Raw genomic sequence first — 18,414 nt, 5'->3', positions numbered from 1 at the left:
AGGTCTACTACACCTGTTGGTTAAGGGATGGTCAGTCAGCATTTCACAGTAAGGTCTACTACACCTGTTGGTTAAGGGCTGGTAAGTCAGCATTTCACTGTGGGGTCTACACCTGTTGGTTAAGGGCTGGTAAGTCAGCATTTCACTGTGGGGTCTACACCTGTTGGTTAAGGGCTGGTCAGTCAGCATTTCACTGTGGGGTCTACACCTGTTGGTTAAGGGCTGGTCAGTCAGCATTTCACTGTGGGGTCTACACCTGTTGGTTAAGGGCTGGTCAGTCAGCATTTCACTGTGGGGTCTACACCTGTTGGTTAAGGGCTGGTCAGTCAGCATTTCACAGTGGGGTCTACACCTGTTGGTTAAGGGCTGGTCAGTCAGGATTTCACTGTGGGGTCTACACCTGTTGGTTAAGGGCTGGTCAGTCAGCATTTCACTGTGGGGTCTACACCTGTTGGTTAAGGGATGGTCAGTCAGCATTTCACAGTAAGGTCTACTACACCTGTTGGTTAAGGGCTGGTCAGTCAGCATTTCACTGTGGGGTCTACACCTGTTGGTTAAGGGCTGGTCAGTCAGCATTTCACTGTGGGGTCTACACCTGTTGGTTAAGGGATGGTCAGTCAGCATTTCACAGTAAGGTCTACTACACCTGTTGGTTAAGGGATGGTAAGTCAGCATTTCACTGTGGGGTCTACACCTGTTGGTTAAGGGATGGTCAGTCAGCATTTCACTGTGGGGTCTACACCTGTTGGTTAAGGGATGGTCAGTCAGCATTTCACTGTGGGTTCTACACCTGTTGGTTAAGGGCTGGTCAGTCAGCATTTCACTGTGGGGTCTACACCTGTTGGTTAAGGGATGGTCAGTCAGCATTTCACAGTAAGGTCTACTACACCTGTTGGTTAAGGGATGGTAAGTCAGCATTTCACTGTGGGGTCTACACCTGTTGGTTAAGGGCTGGTCAGTCAGCATTTCACTGTGGGGTCTACACCTGTTGGTTAAGGGATGGTCAGTCAGCATTTCACAGTAAGGTCTACTACACCTGTTGGTTAAGGGCTGGTAAGTCAGCATTTCACTGTGGGGTCTACACCTGTTGGTTAAGGGCTGGTCAGTCAGCATTTCACTGTGGGGTCTACACCTGTTGGTTAAGGGCTGGTCAGTCAGCATTTCACTGTGGGGTCTACACCTGTTGGTTAAGGGCTGGTCAGTCAGGAACGGTATCAAACCGTATCAGATCCATTCATGAAATATGAGTGAAATAGTTTTCCTTCCAATGTGTTTTTATTAACTATGTTAAAAAGCAGCTTTTCTGTTGTTTGCATGGTGCTTATACCGGTCATAAGGCCGTCAATGTAAATAAGAATTTGTTCTTAACTTACTTCCCTTGTTAATTAAAGGTAAAAAAATAATAATAATATTCATCATAATAATTTAAATATTCATGCAAGTAGATCACTGATTGGCCAGTTTAGCCTCCTCTAGACTGCTGACATCATACTCAATGAGTAAATTGCAAGCATTTTTTTAAACGGTCTGTTTGAGATGGGATTTTCCAAGTGTTTTTTCTATGAGTATAGAATGACTCAACAACAATATTTGGGTATGAATTAACAGAATATTAACGGAACAACTTGGTCAAATAAATGTCTGAACGGAACAACTTGGTCAAATAAATGTCTGAACGGAACAACTTGGTCAAATAAATGTCTGAACGGAACAACTTGGTCAAATAAATGTCTGAACGGAACAACTTGGTCAAATAAATGTCTGAACAATTACAATTATTATTCCAAACAGACTTCCAGAATAAGGATAAGCAACCCAACCCTCTACCCAACCAATCAGTTAACCAACCCTCTACCCACCCAGCCAACCAATCAGTTAACCAACCCTCTACCCACCCACCCAACCAATCAGTTAACCAACCCTCTACCCACCCAGCCAACCAATCAGTTAACCAACCCTCTACCCACCCAACCAATCAGTTAACCAACCCTCTACCCACCCACCCAACCAATCAGTTAACCAACCCTCTACCCACCCACCCAACCAATCAGTTAACCAACCCTCTACCCACCCACCCAACCAATCAGTTAACCAACCCTCTACCCAGCCAACCAATCAGTTAACCAACCCTTTACCCACCCAACCAATCAGTTAACCAACCCTCTACCCACCCAACCAATCAGTTAACCAACCCTCTACCCACCCAACCAATCAGTTAACCAACCCTCTACCCACCCACCCAACCAATCAGTTAACCAACCCTCTACCCACCCAGCCAACCAATCAGTTAACCAACCCTCTACCCACCCACCCAACCAATCAGTTAACCAACCCTCTACCCACCCAACCAATCAGTTAACCAACCCTCTACCCACCCAACCAATCAGTTAACCAACCCTCTACCCACCCACCCAACCAATCAGTTAACCAACCCTCTACCCACCCACCCAACCAATCAGTTAACCAACCCAACCCACCCAACCAATCAGTTAACCAACCCTCTACCCACCCACCCAACCAATCAGTTAACCAACCCTCTACCCACCCAACCAATCAGTTAACCAACCCTCTACCCACCCAACCAATCAGTTAACCAACCCTCTACCCACCCACCCAACCAATCAGTTAACCAACCCTCTACCCACCCACCCAACCAATCAGTTAACCAACCCTCTACCCACCCAACCAATCAGTTAACCAACCCTCTACCCACCCACCCAACCAATCAGTTAACCAACCCTCTACCCACCCACCCAACCAATCAGTTAACCAACCCTCTACCCACCCAGCCAACCAATCAGTTAACCAAGCCTCTACCCACCCACCCAACCAATCAGTTAACTAACCCTCTACCCACCCAACCAATCAGTTAACCAACCCTCTACCCACCCAACCAATCAGTTAACCAACCCTCTACCCACCCAGCCAACCAATCAGTTAACCAACCCTCTACCCACCCAGCCAATTAAATAACCATACCACTACCCAGCCTATCAATTAACCAACCCACCCAACTAATAAATTAACCAGCCCATCAACCAACCAATTCACCCAACCAATCAATTAATCAACCCACCCAAACAACCCAACCAACCAAACATTTAACCAACTCATCAACCAACCAATCAATCTTTACTGTCGGCAGAAAAAGAATAATTCTGAGAATATTCCAGACTTCCCGGAACCCGGTTGGATCACAGCTCATCTCCGCCCCTCACGGCCAGACGGAGGTTGCTCCAGAATTCTGCCCTCCTCTCATCCTCCTGCGGCCACTCCAGGTAGGTACGGGAGCTCATCAACTTGCGGAGCTTGCAGAAGCGTTTGGGAACGTCGTCCTTGTGATGTTCACACACAAACGCACACACACAGATACACACATTAGATCATCCTTGAAGATGGGATGAGTTAACAAAAGGGTTGTCTCCCAAATGACACCCTATTCCCTATATAGTGCACTACTTTTGACCAGAGATCTATGGGTCTTCCTAAGGGCCCTGGTCTAAAGTAGTGCACTATATAGGGAATAGGGTTCTATAGGGTCCTGGTCTAAAGTAGTGCTCTATATAGGGAATAGGGTTCTATAGGGCCCTGGTCTAAAGTAGTGCTCTATATAGGGAATAGGGTGCCATTTGATGTGCAGCTCCCCTCTACCTTGGAGATGGGTTCCAGAAGCACCAGGACGGCCGCCTCTGAGTCCCCGTCAAACAGACGGAAGTGGGAAAAGTCCAACTCGTACCTGGAACAACAATATTAGTGTGTTAAAACTATTAACTCCACTCTGAGCTCCACTATTAACTCCACTCTGAGCTCCACTCTGAACTCCACTCTTAACTCCACTCTTAACTCCACTCTTAACTCCACTATTAACTCCACTCTGAGCTCCACTATTAACTCCACTCTGAGCTCCACTATTAACTCCACTCTGAACTCCACTCTTGACTCCACTCTTAACTACACTCTGAGCTCCACTATTAGCTCCACTCTGAGCTCCACTATTAACTCCACTCTGAGCTCCACTCTTAACGTCACTATTAACTCCACTATGAGCTCCACTATGAGTTCCACTCTGAGATCCACTATTACCTCCACTCTAAGCTCCACTCTGAGCTCCACTGTTAACTCCACTCTAAACTCCACTCTGTGCTCCACTTAGCTCCACTATTAACTCCACTCTGAGCTCCACTATGAGTTCCACTCTGAGCTCCACTATTAATTCCACTCTGAGCTCCACTATTAACTCCACTCTGAGCTCCACTATGAGTTCCACTCTGAGCTCCACTATTAACTCCACTCTAAGCTCCACTCTGTGCTCCACTGTTAACTCCACTCTGAGCTCCACTATTAACTCCACTATGAGCTCCACTCTGAGCTCCACTATTAACTCCACTCTGAGCTCCACTATTAACTCCACTATGAGCTCCACTCTGAGCTCCACTATTAACTTCACTATGAGCACCACTACGAGCTCCACGATGAGCTCCACTAATAACTCCACTCTGAGCTCTAATATTAACTCCACTCTGAGATGCACTCTGAACTTCGCTGTTAACTCCACTTTGATTCTCCACTCTGAGCTCCACTCTGAGCTCCACACTGAACTCCACTAATAGCTCCACTCTGAACTCCACTATTAACTCCTCTCTGAGCTCCATTCTGAGCTCCACTAATAACCCCACTCTGAGCTCCACTCTGAACTCCACTATTAACTCCACTAATAACTCCACTCTGAGCTCCACTAATAACCCCACTCTGAGCTCCACTAATAACCCCACTCTGAGCTCCACTCTGAGCTCCACTAATAACACCACTCTGAGCTCCACTCTGAGCTCCACAATTAACTCCACTAAGAACTCCACTATTAACTCCTCTATTAACTCCACTAGTAACTCCACTAGTAACTCCACTAGTAACTCCACTAGTAACTCCACTAGTAACTCCACTATTAACTCCTAATAACTCCACTATTAACTCCACTAATAACTCCACTCTGAGCTCCACTAATAACTCCACTCTGAGCTCCACTATTAACTCCACTAATAACTCCAGTCTGAGCTCCACTATTAACTCCACTCTGAGCTCCACTAATAACTCCACTCTGAGCTCCACTATTAACTCCACTAATAACTCCACTCTGAGCTCCACTAATAACTCCACTCTGAGCTCCGCTATTAACTCCACTATTAACTCCACTAATAACTCCACTCTGAGCTCCACTATTAACTCCACTAATAACTCCACTCTGAGCTCCGCTATTAACTCCACTATTAACTCCACTAATAACTCCACTCTGAGCTCCACTATTAACTCCACTAATAACTCCACTCTGAGCTCCACTAATAACTCCACTCTGAGCTCCACTATTAACTCCACTAATAACTCCACTCTGAGCTCCACTATTAACTCCACTCTGAACTCCACTATTAACTCCACTCTAAGCTTCACTCTAAGCTCCACTCTGAACTCCACTATTAACTCCACTAATAACTCCACTCTGAGCTCCGCTATTAACTCCACTATTAACTCCACTAATAACTCCACTCTGAGCTCCACTATTAACTCCACTAATAACTCCACTCTGAGCTCCGCTATTAACTCCACTAATAACTCCACTCTGAGCTCCACTATTAACTCCACTAATAACTCCACTCTGAGCTCCACTAATAACTCCACTAATAACTCCACTCTGAGCTCCACTATTAACTCCACTAATAACTCCTCTATTAACTCCACTCTGAACTCCACTATTAACTCCACTCTGAACTCCACTATTAACTCCACTCTAAGCTTCACTCTAAGCTCCACTCTGAACTCCACTATTAACTCCACTATTAACTCCACTCTGAGCTCCACTAATAACTCCACTCTGAGCTCCACTAATAACTCCACTCTGAGCTCCACTATTAACTCCACTAATAACTCCACTATTAACTCCACTATTAACTCCACTATTAACTCCACTATTAACTCCACTAATAACTCCACTATGAACTCCACTAATAACTCCACTCTGAGCTCCACTAATAACTCCACTCTGAGCTCCACTAATAACTCCACTCTGAGCTCCGCTAATAACTCCACTCTGAGCTCCGCTAATAACTCCACTCTGAGCTCCACTATTAATTCCACTATCTGATTGGGATTTTAGGCTGGGTTTCTGTATAGCACTTTGTGACATCAGCTGATGTAAGAAGGGCTTTATAAATACATTTGATTGATTGATTCAAGCATGAGCCTGAAATGATGCTTAGACGTTGTTCTTTAATGAATGAATGTTGAGCAGCAGAGATACTTTAACGGTCCATTCTGCATAGTAGTGAGACAGGGCAGAATGAAACCGTACCGGCACCACTCCGAGTGGACGAAGTGTTCCGACAGGACGAAGAGGGTGCGTCGGCTGCGTTCCATTGCATGGATAATGTTGTCGATGATCCAGTGGCCTAAAGAAACAAAGAAATAAATTCAACAAAATGCATTCAATTTAAACCTCCTTTCAAAGAATCCTAACGAAGACGGTTCATCAAGCCAAACACATATAAAAGCAAGGGATGAAAACATGAACAAGCTAGCTAAGCTAGGTAAGAAGAGTGGGAAGAACCTTGGGGAATAAGTCATGGATTAAATCAATCAACCTGGCAGGAAGTCTCTCTTGTGGAGGCAGAGGGAGAGCGGAGGCTGGGAATCCTCCAGCTCTGGAACCAGGAATTCTTCGACCCACTCTGCGTCTTGCTCGCTGTACGACACGAACGCATCATAGCAGAGGAGGTAAGCATTCCCTGCGGCATCCCGGCGCTTCTGGTTCCCGGAATTCCGTTTGGCTTTAAGCCACGCCCACATCATCCTCACGTACCACACGGCGTGGATCTTCCAGAGCAGAATTACAAACAGGATTCCGGAAGCGAGCATGCAGCCGCAGAGTGAGGACACGAGGAGGATGCGGTGGCATTGGAACGGTGATAGCTGGACGCGGTCTACCCTCTGGCCCTGTAAATAAAATAGTATTTATTATATGCACGGGATTAGGGTTGCAAAAAATCCGGGTACATTCCCACAATTCTGAGGATTCCCAGATTTCCTGCTTATTCCAATCTGATTCCGGATATCTTCAAGCCCGGGATTTCTGGAAAACCTGGGACTTTTTCTGAAAGTTACACGATTTTTGCAACCCTACACAGGATATAGTGGAGTAAACACAGTACTGAGAAATGCAAACTCTCCTCACAGTATATTTGATGATAAAAATAGAAAAGGTATTCAGTAAAAAAATAAGATAAACGTACAAATAAGCGTGCAGTGAAGAGAATAAGAATAAAATAGGTAACGATAATAATAAAAATGTAAAAATGCTACTAATAGTGATAAATAATAGTAAATATAGTAAATATTTAAATGACCTGCAGGGATAGCGGTGAGTCACAAAGGTAGTTATCCCATCTGTCTGTTAGCTCAACACTGCCCTCTACTGCTCCACCCCACCTCCAGACCATGAAGTTGACAAACTCACAGGAACACACAAACCTGAAGAAGAAGAAGAAGTAAGGATGGGAATTATGACCTGCAGGGATCATTGATTTTTTTAGAATCGATAGAGACTAATCAACCAAAAAAAACTAAGGCAGGACCCTATTACCTACATAGGGCACTAGTACTTTTGAGCACCCACAGACCTGTTCTGACCGGCCTGCAGCGCTCGGAGCCTCCTGTAGAGTCGGAGGTTCGAGGGCCCAAACATGCTGAGAGTGTTGCTCTGGATCAGGAGGACCTCCAGGCTGGGGGGGGGGGGACACAAACAAATGTCATTTTCTCGATTGTTGACTCCAACTAAATGACCTTTCATTTATTTACGCAGTAGGATAACAGTTGAGCTATGAGTTGAGCTAAGACTTGGGTCGTACAAAGCATCTCAGAATAGGAGAGATGCTTCACATGCTGATCAGACCGCTCGCCCGTGTGCGTCCGCGTGCGTCATTTGTCCAGGGATATAAACATTGGGTTGTTTATTTGACCTGAAATGCACAAGGTCCTCAACTCCGACAATTAATCCACAGATAAAACCGTCAATCGAGTTTGTTTCTAGTCATCTCTCCTCCTTCGGTCTTCTTCTTCTGTGGACTTTATGTGGCGGTTGACAACCAACTTTAAGGTTCATTACCACCACCAACTGGACTGGAGTGTGGACCTCAGTCCGTCTTTCAATCACCCACGTGGATATACGCTCCTAAAAACCAATGTGGAGATGTGAGATGTGGGACTTGCAGCGCATCAAGTGTCACAAATAAAACCAATTTTAGCACCTGGCTACGAAGACGCTCGTTGACGCACACGATCAGTGTTGATGCAATTATTGAATAACACGTGTGTGTACATTTATTAGGCAACTCGAGCGGTCAGCACGTCAGGATCAGTTTGCATAGATCAAACTGATTAATAAGATTACATGGACACGGGGAACCTGATCCTAGATCTGCACTCTCGCACTGTTACTCTGAGATGCTTGATACATACGGGCTCATCGCCTTGATTTATTTATGCAAGACGAGAAAAGTTGAGCGAAGAGTTGAGCTAAGAGTGTAGCTATGAAATAAAATCTATTATTTATGTACATATTTCCCAAAAATATATGGGGGATTGGAGATGACGCAGACAATTACATTGATAGATTATAGCTACTATCTGCTATATTAAAACTGATCGACCCACCCAATTTGTTTTAAATAAATAAAAAAATTAAAGAGTTGAGCACATCTTTCTCTCTACCTAGGGAACAACCATCCAGGGGGCAGACTCATCAACTTGTTCCCAGAGAGGTGCAGCTCCCTCAGGGCCGGGAGAGCAACACTATGGAAGGCTGTCAGGTCGTTATGTCCCAGATCCAGGATCTCCAGGGTCGAGGGTAGACAGGGGGTGACCCTCCGTAGCTTAGCCCTCGAGAGGTTGAGATGAGTCAGTATCTGTGGCCAGGAGCAGGTGTGAGGCATGGAGGTGTAGGCGTTCTGACTGATGTCCAGGTGGACTAGTTTGTCCAGACGGGTGACGAGCTGGGTGATTTTGAAATTAAAAGAGAGAATAAGTGTTATTATAAATAAAGTTGAAATTAAAAGAGAGAATATTTGTTATTATAAATAAAATTGAAATTAAAAGAGAGAATATTTGTTATTATGAATAAAATTGAAATTAAAAGAGAAAATATGTGAGCTTGGCCCGCGACTGAAAAATGCTAGCTGACATTGGCCGGCAACTTGTGTTTCCTCCGGAGACCACCCTAAGACCTGACATGGTGCTCTGGTCCCGTTCGCTCAATAAGGTCTTCATCATTGAGCTCACATTACCCTGGGAGGACTCAGTATGGGTTGTGCCATGGCGGAGATCTTTGTGGGCTATACTCAGCCTTGTCTCAGGATGGTAAGTTGGTGGTTGAAGATATCCCTCTAGTGGTGTGGGGGCTGTGCTTTGGCAAAGTGGGTGGGGTTATATCCTTCCTGTTTGGCCCTGTCTGGGGGTGTCCTCGGATGGGTCCACAGTGTCTCCTGACCCCTCCTGTCACAGCCTCCAGTATTTATGCTGCAGTAGTTAATGTGTTGGGGGGCTAGGGTCAGTTTGTTATATCTGGAGTACCTCTCCTGTCCTATTCGGTGTCCTGTGTGAATCTAAGTGTGTGTTCTCTAATTCTCTCTTTCTCTCTCTCTCGGAGGACCTGAGCCCTAGGACCATGCCCCAGGACTACCTGACATGATTACTCCTTGCTGTCCCCAGTCCACCTGGCCGTGCTGCTGCTCCAGTTTCAACTGTTCTGCCTTATTATTATTCGACCATGCTGGTCATTTATGAACATTTGAACATCTTGGCCATGTTCTGTTATAATCTCCACCCGGCACAGCCAGAAGAGGACTGGCCACCCCACATAGCCTGGTTCCTCTCTAGGTTTCTTCCTAGGTATTGGCCTTTCTAGGGAGTTTTTCCTAGCCACCGTGCTTCTACACCTGCATTGCTTGCTGTTTGGGGTTTTAGGCTGGGTTTCTGTACAGCACTTTGAGATATCAGCTGATGTACGAAGGGCTTTATAAATACATTTGATTTGATTTGAGTAGATGAGGCTTATGAGCGAAAGCATCTGCGCTATGCTGATCTAGCTGCCGAAGCACGGCATCATGGCTGGAACACAGAAGTCCGACCAGTGGAGGTGGGCTGCAGGGGTTTTGTGGCAACATCTACAACCAGACTGCTTAGAGACCTGGGAATTAAGGGCCAGAGCCAGCGTTCGGCAATCAAAGCTGTATCGGAGGCGGCAGAAGGCAGCAGTCAGTGGCTCTGGATGAAGAGGAAAGACCCCAGCTGGGCCCCGAAGTGAGAGGGCCAGGAGGTATGAGGTCAACAATGCTTGACTCAGGGAGGAGGACGCCCCTGCCATGCATAGTCCCGTGGGATGTTGGCGATCAACAACAAGGCAACTCCTATGACAAATTGGGAATGGGACGCAAGCGTAGGATTGATCACCTCAAATTACATTACCTAGGCTGTGCTTCAAAGTAGTTCACTATGTAGGGAGTAGGGTGCCATTTGGGATGTAGTCTCAGTACACCGTTGGCTAATGGAGACAGGGAGTTGAGGGAGTTGTTGCACCCTATTCCCTATATAGTGCACTACTTTAGACCAGGGCCCTATAGAACTCTATTCCCTATATAGTGCACTACTTTAGACCAGAGCCCTATTCCCTATATAGTGGTACTACTTTAGACCAGAGCCCTATTCCCTATATAGTGCACTACTTTAGACCAGAGCCCTATTCCCTATATAGTGCACAACTTTAGACCAGAGCCCTATTCCCTAGATAGTGCACTACTTTAGACCAGAGCCCTATTCCCTATATAGTGGTACTACTTTAGACCAGAGCCCTATTCCCTATATAGTGCACTACTTTAGACCAGAGCCCTATTCCCTAGATAGTGCACTACTTTAGACCAGAGCCCTATTCCCTATATAGTGGTACTACTTTAGACCAGAGCCCTATTCCCTATATAGTGCACTACTTTAGACCAGGGCCCTATTCCCTATATAGTGCACTACTTTTGACCAGAGCCCTATTCCCTATATAGTGCACTACTTTTGACCAGAGCCCTATTCCCTATATAGTGCACTACTTTAGACCAGGGCCCTATTCCCTATATAGTGCACTACTTTTGACCAGAGCCCTATTCCCTATATAGTGCACTACTTTTGACCAGAGCCCTATTCCCTATATAGTGCACTACTTTTGACCAGAGCCCTATTCCCTATATAGTGCACTACTTTAGACCAGAGCCCTATTCCCTATATAGTGCACTACTTTAGACCAGAGCCCTATTCCCTATATAGTGCACTACTTTAGACCAGAGCCCTATTCCCTAGATAGTGCACTACTTTAGACCAGAGCCCTATTCCCTATATAGTGGTACTACTTTAGACCAGAGCCCTATTCCCTATATAGTGCACTACTTTAGACCAGGGCCCTATTCCCTATATAGTGCACTACTTTTGACCAGAGCCCTATTCCCTATATAGTGCACTACTTTTGACCAGAGCCCTATTCCCTATATAGTGCACTACTTTAGACCAGGGCCCTATTCCCTATATAGTGCACTACTTTTGACCAGAGCCCTATTCCCTATATAGTGCACTACTTTTGACCAGAGCCCTATTCCCTATATAGTGCACTACTTTTGACCAGAGCCCTATTCCCTATATAGTGCACTACTTTAGACCAGAGCCCTATTCCCTATATAGTGCACTACTTTAGACCAGAGCCCTATTCCCTATATAGTGCACTACTTTAGTCCAGGGCCCTATTCCCTATATAGTGGTACTACTTTAGACGAGAGCCCTATTCACTATATAGTGCACTACTTTTGACCAGAGCCCTATTCCCTATATAGTGCACTACTTTTGACCAGAGCCCTATTCCCTATATAGTGCACTACTTTTGACCAGAGCCCTATTCCCTATATAGTGCACTACTTTAGACCAGAGCCCTATTCCCTATATAGTGCACTACTTTAGACCAGAGCCCTATTCCCTATATAGTGCACTACTTTAGTCCAGGGCCCTATTCCCTATATAGTGGTACTACTTTAGACGAGAGCCCTATTCACTATATAGTGCACTACTTTTGACCAGAGCCCTATTCCCTATATAGTGCACTACTTTTGACCAGAGCCCTATTCCCTATATAGTGTACTACTTTTGACCAGAGCCCTATTCCCTATATAGTGCACTACTTTTGACCAGAGCCCTATTCCCTATATAGTGCACTACTTTTGACCAGAGCCCTATTCCCTATATAGTGCACTACTTTTGACCAGAGCCTTATTCCCTATATAGTGCACTACTTTAGACCAGAGCCCTATTCCCTATATAGTGCACTACTTTAGACCAGAGCCCTATTCCCTATATAGTGCACTACTTTAGTCCAGGGCCCTATTCCCTATATAGTGGTACTACTTTAGACGAGAGCCCTATTCACTATATAGTGCACTACTTTTGACCAGAGCCCTATTCCCTATATAGTGCACTACTTTTGACCAGAGCCCTATTCCCTATACAGTGTACTACTTTTGACCAGAGCCCTATTCCCTATATAGTGCACTACTTTTGACCAGAGCCCTATTCCCTATATAGTGCACTACTTTAGTCCAGGGCCCTATTCCCTATATAGTGGTACTACTTTAGACGAGAGCCCTATTCACTATATAGTGCACTACTTTTGACCAGAGCCCTATTCCCTATATAGTGCACTACTTTAGACCAGAGCCCTATTCCCTATATAGTGCACTACTTTAGACCAGAGCCCTATTCCCTATATAGTGCACTACTTTTGACCAGAGCCCTATTCCCTATATAGTGCACTACTTTAGTCCAGGGCCCTATTCCCTATATAGTGGTACTACTTTAGACGAGAGCCCTATTCACTATATAGTGCACTACTTTTGACCAGAGCCCTATTCCCTATATAGTGCACTACTTTAGACCAGAGCCCTATTCCCTATATAGTACACTACTTTTGACCAGAGCCCTATTCCCTATATAGTGCACTACTTTAGACCAGAGCCCTATTCCCTATATAGTACACTACTTTAGCCCAGAGCCCTATTCCCTATATAGTGCACTACTTTTGACCAGAGCCCTATTCCCTATATAGTGCACTACTTTAGACCAGAGCCCTATTCCCTATATAGTGCACTACTTTAGACCAGAGCCCTATTCCCTATATAGTGCACTACTTTAGACCAGAGCCCTATGCCCTATAAGTGCACTACTTTAGACCAGAGCCCTATTCCCTATATAGTACACTACTTTAGACCAGAGCCCTATGCCCTATATAGTGCACTACTTTTGACCAGAGCCCTATTCCCTATATAGTGCACTACAATAGACCAGAGCCATATGCCCTATATAGTACACTACTTTTGACCAGAGCCCTATTCCCTATATAGTGCACTACTTTAGACCAGAGCCCTATTCCCTATATAGTACACTACTTTTGACCAGAGCCCTATTCCCTATATAGTACACTACTTTAGACCAGAGCCCTATTCCCTATATAGTACACTACTTTAGACCAGAGCCCTATTCCCTATATAGTACACTACTTTTGACCAGAGCCCTATTCCCTATATAGTACACAACTTTTGACCAGAGCCCTATTCCCTATATAGTACACTACTTTTGACCAGAGCCCTATTCCCAATATAGTACACTACTTTAGACCAGAGCCCTATTCCCTATATAGTACACTACTTTAGTCCAGGGCCCTATTCCCTATATAGTACACTACTTTAGTCCAGGGCCCTATTCCCTATATAGTACACTACTTTTGACCAGAGCCCTATTCCCTATATAGTACACTACTTTTGACCAGAGCCCTATTCCCTATATAGTACACTACTTTTGACCAGAGCCCTATTCCCTATATAGTACACTACTTTTGACCAGAGCCCTATTCCCCATATAGTACACTACTTTTGACCAGAGCCCTATTCCCTATATAGTACCCTACTTTTGACCAGAGCCCTATTCCCTATATAGTACACTACTTTTGACCAGAGCCCTATTCCCCATATAGTACACTACTTTTGACCAGAGCCCTATTCCCTATATAGTACCCTACTTTTGACCAGAGCCCTATTCCCTATATAGTACCCTACTTTTGACCAGAGCCATGTGGACAGTCAATTCAAATAAAACCAATAAAAGTGCATTGTTATAGGGAATTAGGGTGCAACAGTTACACACTTTGCTGATGAGGGAAATGGACTTCAGGGCATTGTCGCTGACGTTGATAACTCTGAGATTCCTCAGGATCCCAATCCCGTGACACAGAGATTCCGTCAGGGTCAGGTCGGTCAGTAGGTTACCACTCAGATCCAGGTACACCATTTGGGTCAACAGGAGAGAGGTCAGACACGGCATCACATACACCTGGAGGAGAGACACATGTGTTTCATTGGTTTGTTATTGATCAACAACATTACGTCTGTAATTCCCCTTTGACCAATCAGATTGCTTGGCTGGAACAATAATAATAAATAGTGTATATACTAGTCAGTAATAAGTATTTCATAAACATGTTTACCTTACAGTTAATGATAGAGATCTGTCTGAGGTTTTTCAGTAGAAACCCCACAGGCAGGAAGGAGGTGAACTTATAGACATTCATGACCTGATAACAAAACATATCAAATAAAACATAAAGATTATTACTCCTCAATGTGTTTTCTATTAGAGAGCATTACTCCTCAATGTGTTTTCTATTAGAGAGCATTTCTCCTCAATGTGTTTTCTATTAGAGAGCATTTCTCCTCAATGTGTTTTCTATTAGAGAGCATTTCTCCTCAATGTGTTTTCTATTAGAGAGCATTACTCCTCAATGTGTTTTCTATTAGAGAGCATTACTCCCCAATGTGTTTTCTATTAGAGAGCATTTCTCCTCAATGTGTTTTCTATTAGAGAGCATTACTCCCCAATGTGTTTTCTATTAGAGAGCATTTCTCCTCAATGTGTTTTCTATTAGAGAGCATTTCTCCTCAATGTGTTTTCTATTAGAGAGCATTACTCCTCAATGTGTTTTCTATTAGAGAGCATTACTCCCCAATGTGTTTTCTATTAGAGAGCATTTCTCCTCAATGTGTTTTCTATTAGAGAGCATTACTCCCCAATGTGTTTTCTATTAGAGAGCATTTCTCCTCAATGTGTTTTCTATTAGAGAGCATTTCTCCTCAATGTGTTTTCTATTAGAGAGCATTTCTCCTCAATGTGTTTTCTATTAGAGAGCATTACTCCTCAATGTGTTTTCTATTAGAGAGCATTACTCCTCAATGTGTTTTCTATTAGAGAGCATTTCTCCTCAATGTGTTTTCTATTAGAGAGCATTACTCCCCAATGTGTTTTCTATTAGAGAGCATTTCTCCTCAATGTGTTTTCTATTAGAGAGCATTTCTCCCCAAGATAATCCATCTACCGGACACGTGTGGCATATCAACAAGCTGATTAAACAGCATGATCATTACACATGTGCGCCTTGTGCTGGGGACCATAAAAGGCCACTCTAAAATGTGCAGTTTTGTCACACAACACCATAGATGACTGCAGGAATGTCCACCGGAGCTGTTGCCAGATAATTTAATGTTCATTTCTCTACCATAAGCCGCCTCCAACGTAATTGTAGAGAATTTGGCAGTACGTCCAACCGGCCTCACAACCGCAGACCACGTGTAACCATCCAGCCCAGAACCTCCAGATCCGGCTTCTTCACCTCCTTCACCTTCTGAGACAATTGCGTGTTATTGATGACAATTTGAATGATACCGTGACCGTGACGAGATCCCAAGGCCCATTGTTATGCCATTCATCTGCTCATGTTTCAGCATGACAATACACAGTCCCATGTCGCAAGGATCTGTACACAATTCCTGGAAGGTGAAAATCTCCCAGTTCTTCCATGGCCTGCATACTCACCAGCCATGTCACCTATTGAGCATGTTTGGGATGCTCTGGATCGAGGTGTACGACAGCTTGTTCCAATTTCGTCCAATATCCAGCAACATTCGCACAGCCATTGAAGAGCAGTGGGACAACATTCCACAATCAACAGCCTGATCAACTCCAATCAACAGCCTGATCAACTCCAATCAACAGCCTGATCAACTCCAATCAACAGCCTGATCAACTCCAATCAACAGCCTGATCAACTCCAATCAACAGCATGATCAACTCCAATCAACAGCCTGATCAACTCTATGCAAAGGAGATGTGTCGTGCTGCATGAGGCTAATGGTGGTCACAGCAGATACTGACTGGTTTTCTGAACCACGCCCCTACCTTTTTTAATTATTATTATCTGTGACCCACAGATGCATATTTGTATTCCCAGTCATGTGAAATCCATAGATTTTAATTAATTTATTTCAATTAACTGATTTCCTTATATGAATTGTAAATATTGTAAATTGTTGTATGTTGTGTTTATATATTTTTGTTCAGTGTAATAATAATTAATTTTATTTATATAGCACACTATCAAATGCTTTTGTACATCTGACACCTGACCAACCAATCACCTTAGCCGTTATGACAAGAGATCGCAAACCTCTTGGCGAGTGTTGTGTTAAGGTCTCTACTACCTCACCTCTATGTTTCTGAAGTAGACTGTGCCCAGGTTGTCAAGGTGAGTCCGTCTAGCCGGCGTCCAGGAGCCTGCATATGGAAATAGATTTCTATCAGGATTCTGAATATGGAAATAGATTTCTATCAAAATATTATAAATGATGTGTTGTGACAATACTGAATGCAAATTTCAAATATAAATCACAGTCTGTAAATAATAATAATAATAATAATGTTCATATTCAATATGTAGAATGTATTTGGGGGGATTTGAACACATAAATATGTAATATAATTATTCCCATACCTGTACCATGGAACGTTGCGTCCTCTACTCCCAAGAACTCTAGAGAAGCCCCGTCCATAACCTATCCACATGCACACACACACGCACGTGCACACACATACACACACACAACAGCTCACATCAAATTTGTAATTGTTAAACCCTGTTCAGGTAAAAAAAAAAAAGTGTTGTGAGTGTTATATCTGAGTGTTGATTCTAGTGGAGTTAACACCAGTGGTATATCTGAGTGTTGATTGTAGTGGGGTTAACACCAGTGGTATATCTGAATGTTTATTCTAGTGGTGTTAACACCAGTGGTATATCTGAGTGTGGATTCTAGTGGGGTTAACACTGGTGTTATATCTGAGTGTTGATTCTAGTGGGGTTAACACCAGTGGTATATCTGAGTGTTGATTCTAGTGGGGTTAACACCAGTGGTATATCTGAGTGTTGATTCAAGTGGGTTTAACACCAGTGGTATATCTGAGTGTTGATTCTAGTGGGGTTAACACCAGTGGTATATCTGAGTGTTGATTCTAGTGGGGTTAACACCAGTGGTATATCTGAATGTTGATTCTAGTGGGGTTAACACCAGCGGTATATCTGAGTGTTGATTCTAGTGGGGTTAACACCAGTGTTATATCTGAGTGTTGATTCAAGTGGGTTTAACACCAGTGGTATATCTGAGTGTTGATTCTAGTGGGGTTAACACCAGTGGTATATCTGAGTGTTGATTCTAGTGGAGTTAACACCAGTGTTATATCTGAGTGTTGATTCAAGTGGGTTTAACACCAGTGGTATATCTGAGTGTTGATTCTAGTGGGGTTAACACCAGTGGTATATCTGAGTGTTGATTCTAGTGGGGTTAACACCAGTGGTATATCTGAGTGTTGATTCACGTGGGTTAACACCAGTGGTATATCTGAGTGTTGATTCACGTGGGCGGGGCCTCATTATCATTCTTCCCAGAATGCTTTGTTTTAGGTAGCTTTTTATAATAGTTCGTTTTAATATCTATGTTTCTGCATGCACATTGTTTCATTCATACATTTTTTACTATACAAAGATAAATAACTTACATTTTCTAAACTAATCCAATCTGTAAGGTGTTGGACTTATTGCACTGAGATAGTTGTTCCAGTTTAGATGGTTTACTTAGTCTTGTTTGCCTAGTCCTTTGCCATAGCAGTCATTCTGATGGTGAGTGAAAAATATATTTTAAAAAATATAATAAAATATATATATATTAAAATAACACTCATTGGTGTAAAAGAACCCCAGATTTGATAACCAGTGTTAAACCAAAACGATTCCCATCCTTATAAGATTTCCCAGCATGCTCTATTGCAGGTTGTTTGTTTCAATATCTATGTTTTTGCATGAACATTGATTGATTAATTAATCTTAATCAAATATAAACAATATACATTTTTCTAAACTAATCCAATCTGTTACTTATTGCACCCATTTCTGAAAGGGTTTTTCCAGGTTAGATG

General features: G+C 43.6%; 1 protein-coding gene across 3 annotated transcripts in view; it reads right to left on the bottom strand.

Moving 5' to 3' along the window:
* Positions 1-3,113: 3,113 nt before the first annotated feature.
* The window catches only part of tlr2 (toll-like receptor 2), a 30,687-nt gene continuing 15,386 nt past the window's right edge, over positions 3,114-18,414 (bottom strand). For all 3 annotated transcript variants that reach the window (XM_031832652.1, XM_031832653.1, XM_031832651.1), the window contains 11 exons: positions 16,940-17,000; positions 16,655-16,722; positions 14,603-14,689; positions 14,263-14,448; positions 8,755-9,035; positions 7,665-7,766; positions 7,392-7,515; positions 6,630-6,981; positions 6,341-6,437; positions 3,652-3,736; positions 3,114-3,335 (listed from right to left, as the gene is read on the bottom strand). In XM_031832652.1, the coding sequence (XP_031688512.1) occupies positions 3,195-3,335; positions 3,652-3,736; positions 6,341-6,437; positions 6,630-6,981; positions 7,392-7,515; positions 7,665-7,766; positions 8,755-9,035; positions 14,263-14,448; positions 14,603-14,689; positions 16,655-16,722; positions 16,940-17,000 (1,584 nt within the window). In that variant the 3' untranslated portion in view covers positions 3,114-3,194. The remainder of the gene's footprint in view (positions 3,336-3,651; positions 3,737-6,340; positions 6,438-6,629; positions 6,982-7,391; positions 7,516-7,664; positions 7,767-8,754; positions 9,036-14,262; positions 14,449-14,602; positions 14,690-16,654; positions 16,723-16,939; positions 17,001-18,414) is intronic.

The sequence above is a fragment of the Oncorhynchus kisutch genome, linkage group LG9 (genome assembly GCF_002021735.2).
Source record: "Oncorhynchus kisutch isolate 150728-3 linkage group LG9, Okis_V2, whole genome shotgun sequence".
Classification (NCBI taxonomy): domain Eukaryota; kingdom Metazoa; phylum Chordata; class Actinopteri; order Salmoniformes; family Salmonidae; genus Oncorhynchus; species Oncorhynchus kisutch.
The sequence above is the reverse complement of the archived record's forward strand: the minus strand, read 5'-3'. Positions and strand labels throughout refer to the sequence as shown.